The sequence below is a fragment of the Chrysochloris asiatica genome, unplaced genomic scaffold, assembly GCF_000296735.1.
Source record: "Chrysochloris asiatica unplaced genomic scaffold, ChrAsi1.0 scaffold00117, whole genome shotgun sequence".
Taxonomy (NCBI): Eukaryota; Metazoa; Chordata; class Mammalia; order Afrosoricida; family Chrysochloridae; genus Chrysochloris; species Chrysochloris asiatica.
This window is the reverse complement of record NW_006408635.1, coordinates 1,525,050-1,544,519: the sequence shown is the minus strand read 5'-3', so window position 1 is coordinate 1,544,519 and position 19,470 is coordinate 1,525,050. Positions and strand designations below refer to the sequence as shown.

Genomic DNA, 19,470 nt, shown 5'->3' with positions numbered 1-19,470 from the left:
GGCCCAGGATCGAACATTGTTTCGTTCTGCTGTGCATGGAGTCGCTATGAGTCGGTTCCGACTCGATGGCACCTGACAACAACAACAACAATAACAACAACAACAAATGAACAGAAAACATAAAAAATGATGGAAGAAATGAAGAGAGTCACTGTACCAAAAAGAAATGATTCATGACCAACCATTTTAGGAGCTGAAATTCATATGATCAAGAGCCAGTTTCTGAAGGGAGAAGCCCAAGCTGCACTAAGGCATTATTGATAAAACGAGAATCCAGGAATTGCGGGGATACCAATTCAAATGTTTCAGCAAATAAATGCAGCATTGGAAGTATTCATCTATGTCAAGAAATTTGGAAGACAGCTACCTGGCCAATTGACTACAAGAGATCCATATTTGTGCTCATTCCAAAGAAAGGTGACCCAATGTAATGCAAAAATTATCAAACAATATCATTAATATCACTTGAAATTAAAATTTTTCTGAAGGTAATTATAAAATGGTTTCAAAGTATATTGACAGGGAACTGCAAGAAATTCAAGCCAGATTCAGAAGAGGACATGGAATGAGGGATATCATTACTATCAGGTTAATCTTGATTGAAAGCAGAGAATACCAGAGATCTGTTTAGTTGTGCTTTAAGGGATTTGACAATGTGGGTTATAACAATCTGTGGATAACATTGCCAAGAATGGAAATTCCAGCACACTTAATTGTGTTTATGTGGAACCTTGAACAAGAGGCAGTGATTTAAACATTACTAGTCAACACTGTAAAATCAGGAAAGTCGTGTGTGAGGGTTGCATCCTTTCACCATATTATTCAAGCTGTATGCTGACCAAATAATCTTAAAAAGCTGAATGTAGCATTAGGATTGGAGGAAGAGTCATTAACAACCTGCAATCTGTAGATGACACAGACTTGTTTGCTGGAAGCAAAGAGGTCTCGAAATACTTACTGACAAAGATCAAAGACCACAGCCTTCAGTATGGATTGCACCTCAATGTAAAGGAAATGAAAATCCTTAACAGTGGACCAATAAATAACATCATGATAAATGGAGAAAAGACTGAAATTGTCAAGACTTCATTTTGCTTGGATCCACAATCAAGTATTTAGCAGTCAAGAAATTAAATGATGTATTGCATTAGGCAAATCTGCTGCAAAAGACTTCTTTGAAGTGTTAAGAGCAAAGATGTCGTTTTTGAGAACTAAGGTGCACCTGCCCCAAGCCAGGGTGTTTTCATTCACCTCATATGCATGTGGACAGTGAATACAGAAGATCTTAGATGGTGTTGACAAATGATATTGAAAGTACCATGGATTTCCAGAAGAACGAACATATCTGTGTTGGAAGAAGTACAGCCAGAATACTCCTTAGAAGCCAGGATGATGAAACTTTGCCTCTAATTATTTGGGCACGTTGTTGAGATCAGTTCTTGGAGAAGGACATTAGACTTGGTAACATGGAACATCAGCAAAAACCAGGAAGACCCTTAATGAGATGTATTGGCAGAGTGGCAGCAACTACGGTCTCAAACATAATTGTGAGGCTGGCCAATTTATCATTCCATTGTGTGTAGGGTCTATGTGAGTCAAAACCTACTTGATAGCACCTATCAACAACAACGACAGCCTGAAGATGTCTTAGAAATGAAGATGGGGAAATTTGCCTCACATACTTTGGGCATGTTATTAGGAGGGACAAGTCTCTGGGAAAGGATTGGCCCAATGTCTGTTGTGCATAGGTTTGCTATGAGTCAGAACCGACTGTACTGTACCAACAGCAGCATGTCAGGACCAACTCTACTGTGACACACATGGGGCGTCCCTGAGTGGGAACTGCATCTACAGCAACTGTGATGGTGGTGGTACACGGCATGATCTGAGTTCTTGGGTGATTCAAATGGTTAAACACTTAATTGCTAATTGAAAGTTTGGAGGTTACATCCTGCTAGAAGTGACCTGGCAATCTACTTACAAAGCAATCAGCCTTTGAAAACCCTACAGAACACAGTTCTACTCTGAAACATATGGGGACGCCAGCAGTTGAAAGTGACTTGACGGCGGCCATTTGCTTTTTACGTGACCATCTGTGGGTCCTGGTGTGATGCTGTAGGGTAGGCACTGGACTGTAACTGCAAGGGCGGTGGTTCCAGCCCACCAGCCGCTCCTCAGAAACCCTCTGCAGAGTCACTGTGAGTCGAAGCTGACTTAACAGCAATGGAGTGGTCATGTTTGTTGAGATGCTCAGAAGATCTTCCTAAGGAGGTGTTAGAAACCTGTAGGATCCTAGCTTTTTGATTTTGAAAATCAAATTTCTTGTATATTTACAGCAGTTACAGAAATGATGCATACATGATATGAAGCCTTTAAAAAATTCAGAAAAGCATAAAAAAGTGGGAAGTTTAAATGATTTAATAGTTTAAATTTTAATGATTTCTATCATTACTGACCCCAAAATAATGTCTTTTCCTTTATGTAGGAAATTATGTGATTATGAACATAAAAATCAATATATTTTATATCATATTTTTTAAAAGTGGATTTAAAAATATGTTCATAGATAAATCCATAAGAAGGAATCCCAGTGATCTGAAGTCATTAAGTCAAGATTGAGTCCTGAAGGTGGTGTTTTGTGCTGTTTTTGTTGTTGATTTTTAACTGGAATTGATTGCCAAGAAAATAAAAATCAATAGAAGATATGATATTGACAATTTTTACCATACTTAAAAAGTTTCAAGAAATCAACATATTCTCACACTTAAAAGTATTGAACACTAACCAAATCTTTGGAGTCCTAGTGTGGTGCTATAGGGTTGAGCACTACACTGCTAAGGTTGTCAGTTCAACCTACCAGCTACTCCTCAGAAAGTCCATATAGGTTTGCTAACTCACAACAAAAAGGAGCTCTGGTAGGGTAGTGGTTATGAATTGGGCTGTGAACTGCAAGGTCAGCAGTTCGAAACTACCAGCAGTTCCGTGGGAGAAAGATGAGGCGTTCTGCTCCCGTAAAGATTTACAGCCTCGGAAACCCTATGCAGGGTCGCTATGAGTCGGAACCGACTCCACAGCACTTAACAACAACAACAACAACTCACAACAAAAACAGCCAAATCCTTAAACTAAGCTTAATTCTTATTAACAATGCAAGTACTCTTTGACCTTGAAAATTGATATAAAGGTCTTCCTGGTTTAAAAATGAATAATCTTTCCTTACTCTTTCTGTAATAGATAGGCATTGTTAGGAATTACGGAGATATGCATTTGATAGTCTCGTTAGTAAATTATATAACATAGGTTTTGATGATTCCAAAGATTTCAAAAGCATGATTAGAAAAGACGATACATTTCTTCAGACACTCCTCGGAAACCCTATACAGGGTTGCTGTGGGTTGGAACCAACTCTATGGCACTTACACAACATCAATGGGTTTGCTTTTTGGGGTTAATTTAGCTATCTGCATTAACCAACCAGATGACGGAGAGCATCTTCTATCTTAGTAAACATAGATGTGGTGAGTAAGGGGAGTCTTGTGCAATTAGAGCCCTTAGATTTGATGCCACAACACAAACCAAAACACAACAGTTATTGCCAAATCTGTTGTGACTTATGGTGACACAATGAGTTATAGAGTAGAATTATACTCCATGGGGCATTAAAGGGTGTGCCCTTTCACAAGCAGATCACCATACCTTTTTCAGTAGTGCTTCTGGGTTAGTTCCAACTGCTAAGATTTAGTTAAGTAGTCAAGCACCGAATGATTCCTGCCACTCAGAGACTCACTTTCTATTTTTGGAGATATTCAGGCTGATGGTAGAAAGATAATTTCATGACAAAGTCTGACACACGACCCTCCTTGCAGAGTGTAAGGGGAAGGCAGAAGATCACGGGGGCCAGTCTCTTTGGTTAAAACACTTACACTCCATTTGAATTACAGGTGGTTAAATAAGCTTGGACTGGCTATAATCCATCAGGCGTCCACGGCACAAGATGAAGGTATGTCCTATTTAAAGTTCTGAAAATGTAGCTAGCGTATTGGAATGTCTTAAACAGGATGGGAAAGCAGTGTCGAATTCTGCATAGTCTGGTCTTGATGAAACATACGTTGGCATTTAAAATGATCTGAACATACATAGAGACAGACATATTCACACAGTCTCACTGACACAGAATCCAGCTTCCCATGCTGGCTGTGAGCGTCTTTCACACTTCGCCCACACTTTAGCAGTTGTAGGCTTCACTGACATCTCAAGACGTCTCTGACAATTGCCAATGCAAATGTTTTCTTGCCCCATTTACTGAGTTTTTACTCACAGGCCTGCCTCTCCCTGATCTAGTCATGATCTAACCAGATAACATGCAGCCCACTCTTTCCTCTCTGAGAGTTTAATATTTCCACCAGGTGTGTGCTGAGACTGATTACCCACCTGTTGACTTAGAATCCTGAACGTCATACTGTGGCACTGAGGAGTCTAATACTTTTCAATGATGCAATTACCCTTTGACCTTGAGAAGGGGGAGGCTTAGATGCATTGACCACAGAGTTGATGCTATTTTTGAAATGCTCAGGCCACATATGAAGCAGGAATCAGAAGGAGGGAGTTGTATGTTTTGAAAGCAGAAGAATCAAATCTTACATTTAGATATGGAACAGTGGCAACTTGATAGAAAACAGTAAAAAAGTACAGTAGAGCACCATGAAATCGATGGCCTGTTTCTGTTACATAAAATAAACACCCATTCTATTTTTCAAATACATTGATAGATTGCAAGGAAAAGAGAAAACTAAATAGATATCTTCTCCTTAGACCTTTCATATGACCTCAGTCGACCTTTCAGTTTTATTTTATACCATACCTTTTAAGGGTCTCCATATATTTGGCATGGTAGCATGACAGCTTTGTAGCATAAACACTGGTCTGTGAACCACAAGGTCAGCAGTTTTAGCCCACTGTGCCACTTCAACAGAGAAAGATGATGCTTTCTGTTCCTGCAAAGGTTTAAAGCCTTGGAAACCCAATGCAGGGTCACTATGAGTTGGAATTGACTTGGTAGCACTTAACAACAGCAACAATACATTTAGCTCAGCCTGCCTCTTGCCTGGTGCTCTCTTCCCGCTGTTTGCACATTGATGGCTTTACTTATCCTGCCACATCCAGCTCATTAGGATTCCTAAGATGAAAGTACTTCACTACTGACTGTGTACTCTCTTAGGAATCATTTTGCGGAATAATCGGATTTTCCCTTGGCTACAGTTAATTCTCTCCGAGGGTACTGGACTTTCTTGGGGGAGGAGAAGAGCAGAAACCTTGACTTGGCCATTCATTCTGTTTTCCTTCTTATGTAATCCCCTTGTACCAGGTAGTTCAATAGAAAAGCACTTTATGAGTTGGATTGAAATGTCAGTAACCGATAAAGAGAAACTTCTGCTCATGCATTAGGTAATAAGTGCTGGTCTTTTTAAAAACATGAAGCCTCTTCGTTTTTGTTGTAGAATGCTACAGTGAAAGTGAACAGGATGATCCTGAAGTAGCTGTGGAGACACCACCACCCCCTTACTCTTCGGAGACTCTGTCTGCTTCGGTAGGTGCAGCCCTCCTTCCTCTGATGCTCTGTGATCAGATACATGAACCTCATTTCTTCAATTTGGTAGAAACTACCTTGGCCAGTGGAGTCCTTGTGTAGTGCTGTGGGTTAACATGTTGGACTTCAAAGTTGGTTTGATATGCATGGTCGGTGGTTCAAGCTCACTCGGATACCCTATACAGGATCGCTAGGGGTTGGAATCGACTCTGTGTTACTTAGCAAGAACAACAACCTTGGCCAGTGGATTTTTGTTGTTGTTGTTGTCAGGTGCCATCGAGTCGGAACCGACTCATAGCGACCCCATGCACAGCAGAACAAAACAATGTCCGTTCCTGGGCCAACCTCACTACCGCTGCCACACTTGAGTCCATCAATGATGCCACCTGGCTGATCCATCTCATTGGGGGTCTTCCTCTTTTTCTCTGACCCTCCACCCTACCCAGCATGACATCCTTCTCCAATGATTGTTTCCTCCGGACAATATGTCCAAAGTAGGAGAGACGAAGCTTAGCTATCCTGGCCTCCAAGGAGCACTCTGGCTGCACTTCTTCCAAAACAGATCTATTGGTTCTTTTGGCAGTCCATGGCACTTTCAGTATTCTCCTCCAACACCACAACTCAAAGGCATCAATTCTTCTACGATCCTCCTTATTCACTGTCCAGCTTTCGCATCTATATGAGGCTATTGAAAACACAATGGCCTGGGGGATTTTTAGAACAGCTAAATTAAGGGATCTTCCAAGGAGCTAATGCAATTCTCAGGATGTTGATTTTGAGTCTTCTCCATAGCAACCTACTTTCATGAGACACTCAGTATATTTTTGCGTGACCCACAGTTGCATTTTCTTACTTAGAGGAGTTATCGTGATTCAAAGAGCTTTTTGGCAACAGAGCCATGTCTATAGAAATGTTTCCTTTTTAAGTCAACTTAATTTTTTTAGAGAGTTCCCATATGCTCCCCACTCCCTTCTGCATGTGTTTTCTCCTGTTATTAACATCTAGTATTGGCGCGGTCCATTTAAGTTGACGATCCAACACTGATAGGCTATTATGAACTGAAGTCTACAGTTCACTCTGTGTTATGCATTCTTATGGGTTTGGACACATGAGTAATGCCATATGGACATGATTTCAGCATCATACAGAATAGTTTCCCTGTCCTAAATATGGCCTGTGTTGCTGCTTCTGTTCATCCTCTCACTACCCCTGAGTCCCTGGCAACCACTAGTCTTTTGTACTGTCTCTATAGTTTTTCCTTTTCTAGAATGTCTATAGAAATAAGACTTGTTTACTAGGGCTTATTTATACCTACTTGTTCTTATAAGGAATTCAAAATGCCTTGCCGAGGTACAATAAATTTAAAGGGAGTATAGAAAATAGGATAAGGAGAGAATAAGAGTCAGATAGGCAGCAGGAAGCCGGTAGTGACGGTAGTGTATTAATTACACGTAAAATATAAATGTCTTCTCACTAGGCAGGGTTGCACATTTGATGCTAAACTCTGGAAGCATCCACTATATACTCAGGTTATTAATAGACGTGGAGACTATGCAGGGTTGATTGTTTCATATTTGTTGCTCATGAGCATTACAGTGCTGGCCCTAGATGGGTCACACAGGATCATTGAGGACACTGTCTATATTCTAGTGTGGCACTTTGAGGTAGTGCACTGGACAGCAAGGTCGCTTGAACTGCAAAGTCAGTGGTTCAAATTCACTAGTTGATCCACAGAAACCCCTATACAGGGTTGCTATGAGTCAGAACTGACTTGCAGGCACTTAACAACAACAACAACAGCAGTAGCAGCAATGTGCTCAGTGGAGTCCTGGTGTGGTGCTATAGGATGAGCACAGGACCGCAAAGCTGGTTTGAACCACAAAGTTCATGGTTCAAACTCAACAGTTGCTCCTCAGAAACTTTATACTGCATCGCTATGCATCAGAACTGACTTGGTGGCATTTAACAATAATGTGCCAAATGGTAAAATGCCAGATTTCATCCTAGGTACTTTAACAGTGCATAAGGAAGACCACAGAAGAATTGGTGCTTTTGAGTTATGGTGTTGAAGGAGAATATTGAAAGTGCCATGGCTGCCCATAGAACCAATAGATCTGTGTTGGAAGAAGTGTAGCCAGAGCGCTCCTTTGAGGTCAAGATGGCCAAACTTCGTCTCTCATACTTCAGACATATTGTCAGGACGGACTAGTTGCTGGAGAAAGATCATGTTTGGTAAGGTGGAGGTTCAGACAAAAAGAGGAAGACCCCCAACAAGATGAATTAGCCAAGTAGCAGCATCGATGGACTCAAGCATGGCAACAGTAGTGAGGTTGGTCCAGGATCGGGCAGTGTTGTGTTCTGCTGTGCATAAGGTTGCTTTGAGTTAGTACTGACCTGATGGCACTTAACAACAACAACAACTTTAACATATGATCATTTTATCCCCAAACAACTCTGAAAAGTATTACTCCATTTTTGTTAGGCATCTGATTGATGACTTGGATTATTTTTCTTCTTGTGAAGTGCTTGTTCAAGTCTTTTGCCCATTTTCAGTTCTCTTCCTCGTCTCTCTGTTCTTGTATTGGTTTTGATCAGCAGGATTTCTTTATTTTTCTCTATATTATTAGTGTCTTGTAAGTTTTAAGTGAGGCACATCTCTCCCACTCCGTGACTATTTTTGTTTGTTTGTTTGTTAATACTGTTTTATGGCTACTTTTAGTAAATACATGTTCTTGATTTTAATGTGTCCGATGTATCCATCACTTCATTGTGATTAGTGCCTTTGTTTCTGGCTGGAGAAATTATTTTCTATACTTAAGTCTTCAAGAAGTACATAGGATTATCTTCATTTATGGATGAGGACATTGAGGTTCACAGAGGTGGAATGGATATTCTTCTCGCCAGTTCTGCTTGACCTTCCCTTAATACCGTGGTTCTTGCCCTACATGGCCCAGGTTGTACCTGGTCCCAAGGTTCTAGCAGGTTACAGAAGTTCATACATTTAACAGGCCTCTTCTAACAGAATTTTCTGTTTTCTATGAGAAAGTCATTCCTTTATTTGTGTCTCGTCAGTTCTCAGATTTAAAATATTAAAACGTAACATTTAAACAATGACCTCTACTGTTTGTATACACTGTTAATTGAGAATGTGGTTACTTTCTAATTTATTTAGCTAGTGAATGAAGTCCAAATAAATCATTGTTGAATAACTATTCTTAGCAAAATCACCATGAAATAGAATTAGCCAAATTAAGCCCAGTAAGAAGAAAATTAACTTCTAATACGGTACAGTGTGGACCCATTTTTGAACCTGATTTACATATCTCATTTCTTAAAATAGTCATAGATTTTCCTTCATGAAATATTTAAAAAATTAATTTCTGAATTTAGAAAACGGTTTGATTTTCTTTACATCACTCAAATGTAATGATATCTCCAAGCACCAAAGTCTTTTTGAACTTTTAGCAAGTTTTTTTTAATTGGAGAATTACCCATTTCCTGCTCCAGTTTTTAAAGACTTCACCAACCTTGTACAGAAGAAGATTCATAACATGTTGTTGGGTGTCGATTGAGTAGAAAAGCACATATCTCTTGTCTTTCACTCTGTCCACCTCCCTTTCTCTCCCAGTGTGGCTGTCTCTTTCTACTTACCTCTGTAACAGAAAGAACCTCTTTTCATTTCTACCTGACATTCTCATTCCCCTCACTCTGACCATCAGCATGACTCTCACAGAATTATATTTTAGCTTTGAAATGCTGTGATTTCCAGAGATTTTTATAATCGAGAACAAGGATCACAGATTACCAAGAATGTTGCCTGGCCTTTTATTTTCATCTAGAAGCCTAATTGTTGTAGTGCAGTGCTTTCAAATCGATTCTGATCCATAGCGACCCTGTATAGGGTCTCCAAGGAGCAGCTGGTGAGCTTGAACCGCTGACCTTGCAGTTCAAATAGCTTTGCAGTCTGGCGTATTAACCCAAGCACCTAATAGATGAGAGTAAAATCAACCACATTGTCTTCTTAGATGAAGGCTCTGGCCCAGTTGCTGCTGAATACAATCACAGCCAAACCTGATGTTACAACAGAATCACAGCAAACAATTGTTTCCAAACAAACATGGAAAGGAAGCTACTGAAATCATTAAGTTAGGGCACTGGAGCCAGAGAGTTCTTTAAAATGTTTTGATTCATCAATCAAATGCTGTTTCTTAAAAGTTAATTGCATTTAAGTGAAGCACTATTTGGCAGAGAACAAAAGGTTAACATTTTTCTCTAGAAATATATTAGGATCAGTCTGATAAAATATTGAGCAGTTAGATGCTTTTTTCTCCCCTTAGAAACAGAATATTCTCCTCCTGCTTGCATATTTCCCAGACAGATTTTGTTTTTGCTTTTTTCTTGTTTCTGAAAAACAGACATGCAAGGCACTTGGTTAAAATAACATTTAAGGTTTTTATTTGAACAATTAAAACTGAAAAAAAAAAGATCAAGGTAACTTTTATCCAGAGCATGCATCAAGTTGTTGGTTCTGCTCAGTTTGGTGTAGATTAGCCATGAGTGTGGTATAGACTATGTCAGAAACAACAGACTGCAGAGGAATGTCGTCATATTCATCGTCAAAAATTGCCTTTCAATGTCTATCTTGAGGTATAGTGTTGTCTGTGATAGAATAATATCCATAATACCATAATATCACTGTGATTCAAATTTATGCCCCAACCATTAAAGCCAGTGATGATGATGTACTCTGGTAGAGTAGTGGTTACGAATCGGGCTGCTAGCTGCAAGGTCAGCAGTTCGAAAGTACCAGTTGTTCCGTGAGAGAAAGATGAGGCTTTCTGTTCCAGTAAAGATTTACAGCCTTGAAAACCCTATGCAGGGTGGCTATGAGTCGGAACCGACTCCACGGCACATAACGACAACAACAACCAACTTCTTCAGAGCCGTGGTACTGCTAGATAATGCACTACACTGCAAGGTCACTTCGAATTGCAAGGTCAGTGGTTCAAACTTACCAGCATCTCCTTGGAAACCTATTGGGAGGGGAGGGATGCTATGAGCTGGAACTGACTCAACTGCACTTAACAACAAAAAAAAAGTCTTCAGTTTGAAATTGATCAAACATGCAATCAAGATATATTGACAATCACTGGTGATTGCTAAGTTGGAAACAAAGAGGAAGGATCACCAATGGGAAAATATGGGCTTGAGAATAAGAAAAAGGATGCTGAAAGTGGCGTGATAGAATTTTGCAAGACCAAAGTTTTCATTGCATCTCCCTTTTCTAAACAACATAAATGGCAGCTACTCACATGGACTCGATCAGATGGAATATGAAGGAATCAAACTGACTACACCTGTGTGACGACATGGTGGACACACTCAAAGTTCTTAGCAAAAACAAGGCCAGGGGCAGATTGTGATACAGACCATCAGTTACTTATATGCAAGTTCAGACTGAGGCTGAAGACATTTAAACAATTCCCCAAGACCTAAAATACTACCTTCAGTATGTTGCTGTGGTTAAGTGTGTTGAGTCAGTTCTGACTCATAGCAACTTTGTATAGGGTTTCCAAGGAGTGACTGGTGAGTTTATATCTCCGACCTTATGGTTCAAACAGACTTTGTAGTCCAATGCTTTATTCTACAGTGCCATACTAGGACTCTCACCTGAGTGTATCCCAGGTGAATGTAGAGATCATCTCATGCTTTGATCTTGAATACTTTTAATTTCACATACATAATAGTCATATGTGTGTGTGTGTGTGTGTGTGTGTATGGAGCTTTATATGGGAGTTCCATGATGAAAATCAAAGACCATAGCTTTTAGTATTGGTGGCACCTCAATGTAAAGAAACAAAACCCCTCACCATTAGTCTAATAAATATATCATGATAAATGGAGAAAAGATTGAATTTGCCATTTTTCTTGGATCTACTATCAACACTCAAGAAATGACTTGATGTATTACATTAGGCAAATATGCTGCCCAAGACCTCTTTAAAGTGTTCTAGAGCAAAGATGTCAGTTTAAGGACTAAGGTGTATCTGACCCAAGCCCTGACATTTTCAGTAGCCTCATATACTTGTGAAAATTGGACAACGAATAAGGAAAACTGTAGAACTGGTACATTTGAGTTATGGTGTTGAAGGGGAATATTAAAAGTACCATGGGCTTCTAGAAGAACAGACAACTCTGTCCTAGAAGAAGCACAGCCAGAATGCTTCTTAAAAGCAAAGATGGCCAGACTTTGTTTGCCTCTCATCTTTGAACATATCATCAGGAGGGACCAATCCCTGAAAGAGGACATCATGCTTGGTAAAGTGGAGGTTCAGTGAAAAAGAGGAAGGACTCTAATGAGATGGAAAAAAGGAATACATTCAACAGTAGCAGAAGTAATGCGCTCTAGCATAACAATAGTTGGGACAATGAAACAGTGGCAGGAAGTGTTTAGTTCTCTCATGCAAGGGGTTGCTATAAATTACAACTGACTCAATGGTTCCTAACAGCAACAACCATCCTATGAAATGGAGTCATGGTGTAGCATTGTAGGGCAAGCACTGGACTGCTAACTGCAAGGTTGGAGGTGGAAACTTCTTTGAAAACCTTTTTCAGGGTTGCTATGAGTTGGAACTGATTGGACAGCACTTAATAACAACAGTAAGTAAATACTATCCTGGAATAATGATTTTTGAAACAATTAAATCTTAAATTTATTATATAATTTAGCATCTACTCATTCTGAATATTTTAGAGTAACCAGATAGTGCTTTGTTTTGTTATAATAGGGTCTCTGTGAGTTGGAATCGACTCAATTGCACTAACAAGGACAAGCAATATAACTTCAGCACCAGGCCAGTTTGGATTTCTGATTCTAAGGGACTGAGCCACACTGCCCTAGAAAATAAAGAACATTCTAGTGCCTTCCTTGAAATGAACCGGAGGTTTCATTTATATTCCTTCTTCTTGAGATAGCTTTACAGGATTGATAGTGGAAAAGATGTTCACATAATCATAAGAAATTAGAAATGGTGAGCTTTTGATCAGTTTACTGAAAAAACCTTTTGATAGGAGTCTGTAAGGTTCACAATGGTATTGAATTGGTAGGAATTGCTTTTCCAGATTCTTTGAAACTCACAAAAGTGCAAAAAGGAACCAACTTCATTCATATTTAATCAATGAATGTGTAAGCTACAAAATGATTTAAGAACTGTAAATGTTGCTAAAAGATCTGTTCCCCATATTTTCCCTCTAAATTTAAATAGAAAAATATTGTCTGATAGTCTGATCTATGGTGATTCTTTCATTCAATAGACATTGACCGAGAGCCATAATTCTAGATAATTGGGATGTATCAGTGAATACCGCAGGAGAAAGATGTGGCTTTCTGCTCCCATAAAGATTTACAGTCTTGGAAACCCTGTACAGGGTCGCTATGAGTCAGAACCGACTCTACAGCACATAACAACAACAACAAATCAGTGAATAGGATGGACGGTGATTTGTGTTTTTCATGGAACTTAATTTCTAGTTGAATGAGATGGATAATGAACAGTTATAATAATAAGTGAAACATCTGCTCTGTCAGCTGAAGAGTAGATCTGGGGGAGGTGGTCAGGAGTGCTGGAGATGGGGGTCTGAATGCAGTAGTGCATGGAGTCATTGGCAGGGGCAGAGGACCCAATAAACAAGGTATGCACAGGATGACTTGTGCTTACTTACTTCTCTGTAATGAACAGTGTCACATGTCCTTTTATGTTTTTGTTTTTTTACCATATTCACCTTCATGGATTGTAAATTTGAAAAGAGGTTTTGATTCTGTAGGAAGGTGCTGTGGGGTTGGGAGAGAGGCAGATGCCAGCCAGATCTAAAGGCAGAATCTCTGATAAACTCTGAAATTGTTCACTACAGATTAGTGAGTAAGCACAAATAAATTTATCTTTATCTGGTTTATTGGGTAATCTGACACTGGTCCTGGGACTGACCCACTTGAAAGCTAAAATCTGAGCAAAAAGCAGCTGGCTAGCTGGCGGAGGAGTTCGCCAAGAGAGGCCACAGGTGAGCCCAGGATTCCTGGGTGAGCGAGGGTGAGTGTCAGAGGAGACAACACCATGGGGACAGTGGCAGCCATGCCTGGTGGGACCTGCATGGTCTTAGACCATGATATTCTGAGTAACTCAGGGAGCGTTTGGCAGGTTTTGAACTGAAGAGTGATATAAATAAGTTATATTTTTAAAGGATCACTCAGGCTGCCTTGTGGAAGAGACCTTTGGGGGCGGACAGGATGTGGAGTAAGTTAAAAAGTGGGGGAACTGGAGGGAGGTATGCAGAAATCAAGTGGGAGCAGTAGAGCTGTTGAGAAATAGAAAGAGGAGATTTTTAATATATTTGGAAAGTAAATTACTCAACAGGTAGACCAGATATGAGAAAAACAGAGGCGATAAATATTTATAACCTAGCTTCAAGCAACGCATGGTAATTATTTGAACATAACCGGCTTTACATTTTGATGCCTTTCGGCAGTACGATTCTTTTATATCCAAATGATGAAAAATTTAAATCAGCTGATGCAAACCAAAGACGCTGTAAGAGAATAAATACTGCAATGGTGGCCCATTAACTCAGGGCAGAGTTAGAAATTGAAGTTAAAAAACAGAAGGGAGGAAAATCAATATGAGAAATTCAAACTCAGTCTCAACAGAAATCGTATACAATTGTTTATGAAAGATCATTTGATCTTTCGCTATCTACTCTATAAAATGTTAGAAAAGTTTGTAAATGAGATAAAAACAAAAACGTTGCTGTGAAATCAATTCTAACTCACAGTGACCCCTATGTTATAGAAGAGAATTGATCTCTCGGGCTTTTTTGATGGTCATCTCTAAGAAAGCAGATCATCAGGACTTTTTTTGGTGGGGTCTATGGGTGGCTTTGAATTGCCAACTTTTTAGGTTAGTTGTTGTTGTTATGTGCCATTGAGTCGGCTCCGACCCATAGCCACCCTATGGTGTTTCTGAGGAGTGAAGGAGCTTGAACCACAAAATTTGCAGTTAGCAGTCCAGTGCTTACTACCCAGTGCCATACTAGGACTCCTCTTAGGTTAGTAGCCAGTCATCAACCATTTTCACTCCCCAGGAACCTACTGAATAAGAGTGAGAGTGCTGTGTGAAAAATAATGAGTTTTATACAGAGAAAAGATAGAAAGGGAAATGTATCTTCCTACTTTAAGGAGCTTTGGTAGCGTAGTAGTTACGAATCAGGCTGTGAACCGCAAGGTCAGCAGTTCGAAACTACCAGCTGTTCCATGGGAGAAAGATGAGGCTTTCTGCTCCTGTAAAGATTTACAGACTCGGAAACTGACTCCACAGCACATAACAACAACTACTTTAAGATGCAAACAATCAGTGCAAGCTTTAGGAAAGATTTTAGCCCTCTAAAATTAACTTTTATATTTTTGCCCTGGTGGTGCAGTGGCTTAACCATTGGACTGCTAACCACAAGGTCAATGGTTTGAGCCCATCAGTCCATCTACAGGAGGAAGATGAGTTAGTCGGCTTCTGTAAAGATTCACAACCCCTTAAGCCCTGTGGGGCAGTGCTACTCTATCCTAGACAGGGCCTTTTCTGAGTTAGAATCAAGTTGATGGCAGGGGATTTGGTTTGGTTTTTGGTGAACAATTTATGTTCTTGGCTTGTTTGTCTGGCAATTATTCACCAAGGCTTCTCCAATGCCTGTCTGCATCCAATGCCTCATGAGCTCTTGCCTGAGTTATTCAAGTTGCAGTGGATTTCTTTCCCTGTCTCTAGTCTTTGAACATCCTCCCCTTAAGCTGCTTCCAAACTAGCTTTCCTTAGGTGCAGATCATCAAGTGCGATTCACTTCCACAAACCTTAATGGGAATCTTCACTGCCTTTCAAGTTAACTTAAGATGCTTGGGCTGGCTTCAAACTGCCATTGTGTTCTCATTACTGGTCCCTCCTTTGTCATCAGTCAAGGAAGCTGCTTGCTGTTTGCCAGACACTCTGCAGATGTTCTGCTCTTCTACCGTTAATTACAAAACTCCTGTTGGAGAAACCACCTGTCCCTACCCCAATTTCTCCTCCCTCCACCAAAAGTATTTTATTTATTAGTTTTGTTGTTAAGAAGACACACAGGAGAATATATGTCAGTGCAACCATTTGTACCTGTACAGTTCAGTGACATTGCAGATGCTCTTCCCATTGTGCAAACATGCTCCCCTTCATCTCTGAGTTGTTTGCCCCTCATTAGCACAAACTCACTCTCCCCTAAGGCCCCCATCTAACGTTTCCAGTTGCAGCTGATTCCATATAAATAGTTCTTAAAGTAGAATAATGCTCAAGACAAATATTTTTTTACTAGTTAAATTAAACTATTGTTGGGCTTTAAGAAGACTTAAGGGGCTATTTCTGATTTAAGATTTCAAGATTATGTCAGGGCAACGGTTTCGGGGGTTTATCCAGACTCCGTGCTCCAGAAATCTGGATTCTATGACAACTTAAATATCTATTCTGCTTTAAGTGGCTTCCAATTCCACCTTCTAAAGACCAGATTCAAATGTGCCTTCCTTCATAAAGCTTTTCTACACCTCTTACTCAGGGGAATTGTACTGCCTCCAGAGCTTTCTATGTTGTTGTTGTTGTTAAGTGCTGTCGATTAGGTTCCGACTCATAGCAACCCTGTATAGGGTTTCCAAGGAGTGGCTAGTGAGTTTGAACCACCAACGTCATGGTTCAAACTGACCTTGCAGTCCACTGTATTAACCCATAGTGCCACACCAGGACTCCACCGTGTTGCTATAGCACTTTAAAAAAATTTCCTGTTGTTATCAGAATCTTAGTTGTATTAGAGTTTTGCTTATTTTTTTATAGTTATAGTATTATTATAGTAGAATGTTGTTATTGTTGTTAAGTGCCATTGAGTCAGTTCCCACCCATAACGACCCTATATAGGATTTCCAAGGAGCAGCTGGTGAGCTTGAACCACCAACCTTGCAGTTCAAATGAATTTGCAGTCTGACACATTACTATTATAGCTGTAGTTATTTCTGTAAATAGTAAATTCTTAAAATCAGATGTAGTGTTAATATTTTTCTTTCTCCACCACAGTCTAGCATATATTTGAAATGCATTCAATGTTTCAATGTATGGAATGATGACTATTGTGACTTCACTGCATCTACAAATTTTCTGTCCTACAAATATGTCCCTAGATGTATCAGGGAGATAAGACTTTCACATGCCTTTAAGAAGGATGATTTCATTTGACTCTCACAAAAATCCTCTATGAGTTTTACAAAGAAGTCAATTTCTGGAGAAATAAACACTATCATGGGTTACATTTTTTATTACGTTGTTAGGTGCTGTGCGCAACAGAACAAAACACTCCTCGGTCTTGTGTCTTCCTCACAATCATTGCTATTTAAGATCATTGTTGTAGTCAATCCACCTTATTGAAAGTCTTCCTCTTTTTCCTTGATCCTAAGCTGCAGATACTAAGAATATTATTTCAGGCTATGACATTTGCTCCTTCTATGTCATCTGGCAGCTAATAAATATTTCTTGTGTATCTGGATGTGCCAGACACTGTTCCATATACTGAATGTGTAACCGAACCTGAAGGACTATCTTCTCTTGAGCATTGTCAGTTCTTAGTTTAGGTTTGTTATTGTTGTTGTTAGGTGCTGTTGAGTTGATTCTAACTCATAGCATTCCTGTATAGGGCTTTTGAGGTGTGACCAGAGGGTTTGAATGAATCTCCAATCTTGTGGTTCATAGCCCAGTGCTTATCCCACAACAATTCTAACAAATGATTTCCAATGCTTTTGAAGGCTCTGAAGATAAAATGGGGCAGTGTGCTTGGATGTGAATGGGCTGGGTTTGAGAGGATATGACTCTAATCTAGAGCTGTCAGTGAGGACCCTACTAAGGAAGTAACATTTGAGTTGAGATGAAAATGATGAGAAAGAGGCAGCCACCCAGGAGTCCATAGAGAGAGGCTTTCAGCAGATGGGACCAGAGATGTCCTTGAGAGATAGAGGAAGACCATGTGGACTGGAAAGGAGAAGGGGATGGAGGACGCACAAGGAGCTGTAGCTGGCAAAGTCAGGAGGAATCCTGCAGGCCTTCTTAATGTAGATGGACTCTATGACATTATTGCTACCTGTGATGGGCAGTCATTAGAGGATTTTCATTTGGGCAATCTGTGATCGGATTTATGTTTTGGAAACATCACTCTAGCAGCTGCCTGGAAGATGGACTTGAAGACCACAGTGAAGAAAACTGTGGAGATAAGAAGGCAGTAGGAAAGTGCAGTGATTTCTCCAAGGTCACTGGAGATTAAGGATTGGAGTGAGGAGTGGATTTTCTATCAACTCATTGCCCAAGGTCTTGCAGAGGGTTAGTGACAGAGTGGGAAGTATCCTAAACAAATTCTTCAGGTTCTTAGAATCATGTTTCTTTTAGCATATGGTAGAATTACTAGCACTGATAAGAGCAGTTGCTTTAATATGCTAGTTGCCATCGACGGTATTCACAATGGCCCCATGTCTATCAGCTACAACTGGGCTGCACAGGGTTTTCAAGGGATGATCCTTCAGAAGTAGCTCTTCCAAGGCAACTCTGGTTGGTCTTGAACTTCCAACTTTTGGTTAGCAGCTGTGGGTGTCAACTGTTTGCCTCACCCAGGGATTTCAGCAGCAATTGAGTGGTTTGTTCTTATTCATGTGACCAATAAAGATGCTCTGGTGGTGCAATGGTGAGTGCTTGCTTAGCTGTTAACCTAAAGGTCAGTAGTTTGCATCTACCCAGGAGCTCCACAGGAGAAAAGACCGGGAAGTCTGTTCTTGTGAAGATGCCAAACCTGCCTGTGACATAGTTCTACTCAGCGTTGTCGATTGCCGTGATCCAATAGCTGCTCAGTGGCATGCAACTACAACAAAGGGAAAGAAAGCAGGTGTTTGCTGTCCTTTTTCTCTTCATTTGATTTTATTAAGTTGAGTCTTAAGTTATTTCTGTCTTTTCTTTCCTTTTCATATAGTTTGGCTCCAGTTCCTTACAAGTGATATGCTGACTCATTTCCTAATTACAGGGCTTTTAGTGGCCATTTTAAGCTATTGTCACCATGTTAAACTCCTATTTAAAAAAAAATAATATAAAGAAAAGGGCTTTTGAACTAATTAGCATTTGTAAAGTAATTGAATTAATATTTTAGAATAAATATAAAGATTTTATGTGGAAATGGGGAAAGCAATATTGAGTTTCTAGTGAATCATTATATAAAATCTGTTGATTAAAATGGAGGTCTTTAAAATGTCTTTACTTTTCTTTTACTACTGTAAGTTCTGGGTTAAGAATTTTGAATTTAGGAACAACTAGCCCATTATGTAAATTTGCCCTCACTTTGAAATGAATGAGCCAACACCCATTTACAACAAATTCTTCTTCACAATCACCTTCACTTGCAGTAGTTCAACTTTGAAATCATCACCCAGGCTTGAAGCCTGTTCATCCACTAAACAAGCAAAAGACACTGTTATCAAATTGATTCTGACTTATAGAGACCCTTAAGGACAGAGTGGAATTGCCCCCAGAGAGTTCCCAAGGCTGTAACTCTTTACAGAAGCACACTGCCACATGCGTGGTGGGTTTGAGCCAAAGACTTGAGAGTTAGCAACCAAGTCCTTAACCATGGCACCAAAGGACCCTTCTTGCACTGAACCAAACCAACTGCCGTCACGTCAATTCTGACTCAAGTGACCAGGTAGGACAGAGCAGAACTGTTCCAAAGGGTTTCTCAGGCTGTACATCTTTACAGAGGCAGGCTGTCACATTTTACTCCTGCAGAGAGGCTGGTGGGTTCGAACC

At 40.0% G+C, this 19,470-nt stretch overlaps 1 protein-coding gene across 1 annotated transcript in view; it reads left to right on the top strand.

Moving 5' to 3' along the window:
- Positions 1-19,470, top strand: part of IPCEF1 (interaction protein for cytohesin exchange factors 1) — a 162,876-nt gene that overhangs the window by 80,706 nt on the left and 62,700 nt on the right. Inside the window, exons 6-7 of the mRNA XM_006868475.1 lie at positions 3,942-4,000; positions 5,499-5,587. Coding sequence (XP_006868537.1) covers positions 3,942-4,000; positions 5,499-5,587 — 148 coding nt within the window. The remainder of the gene's footprint in view (positions 1-3,941; positions 4,001-5,498; positions 5,588-19,470) is intronic.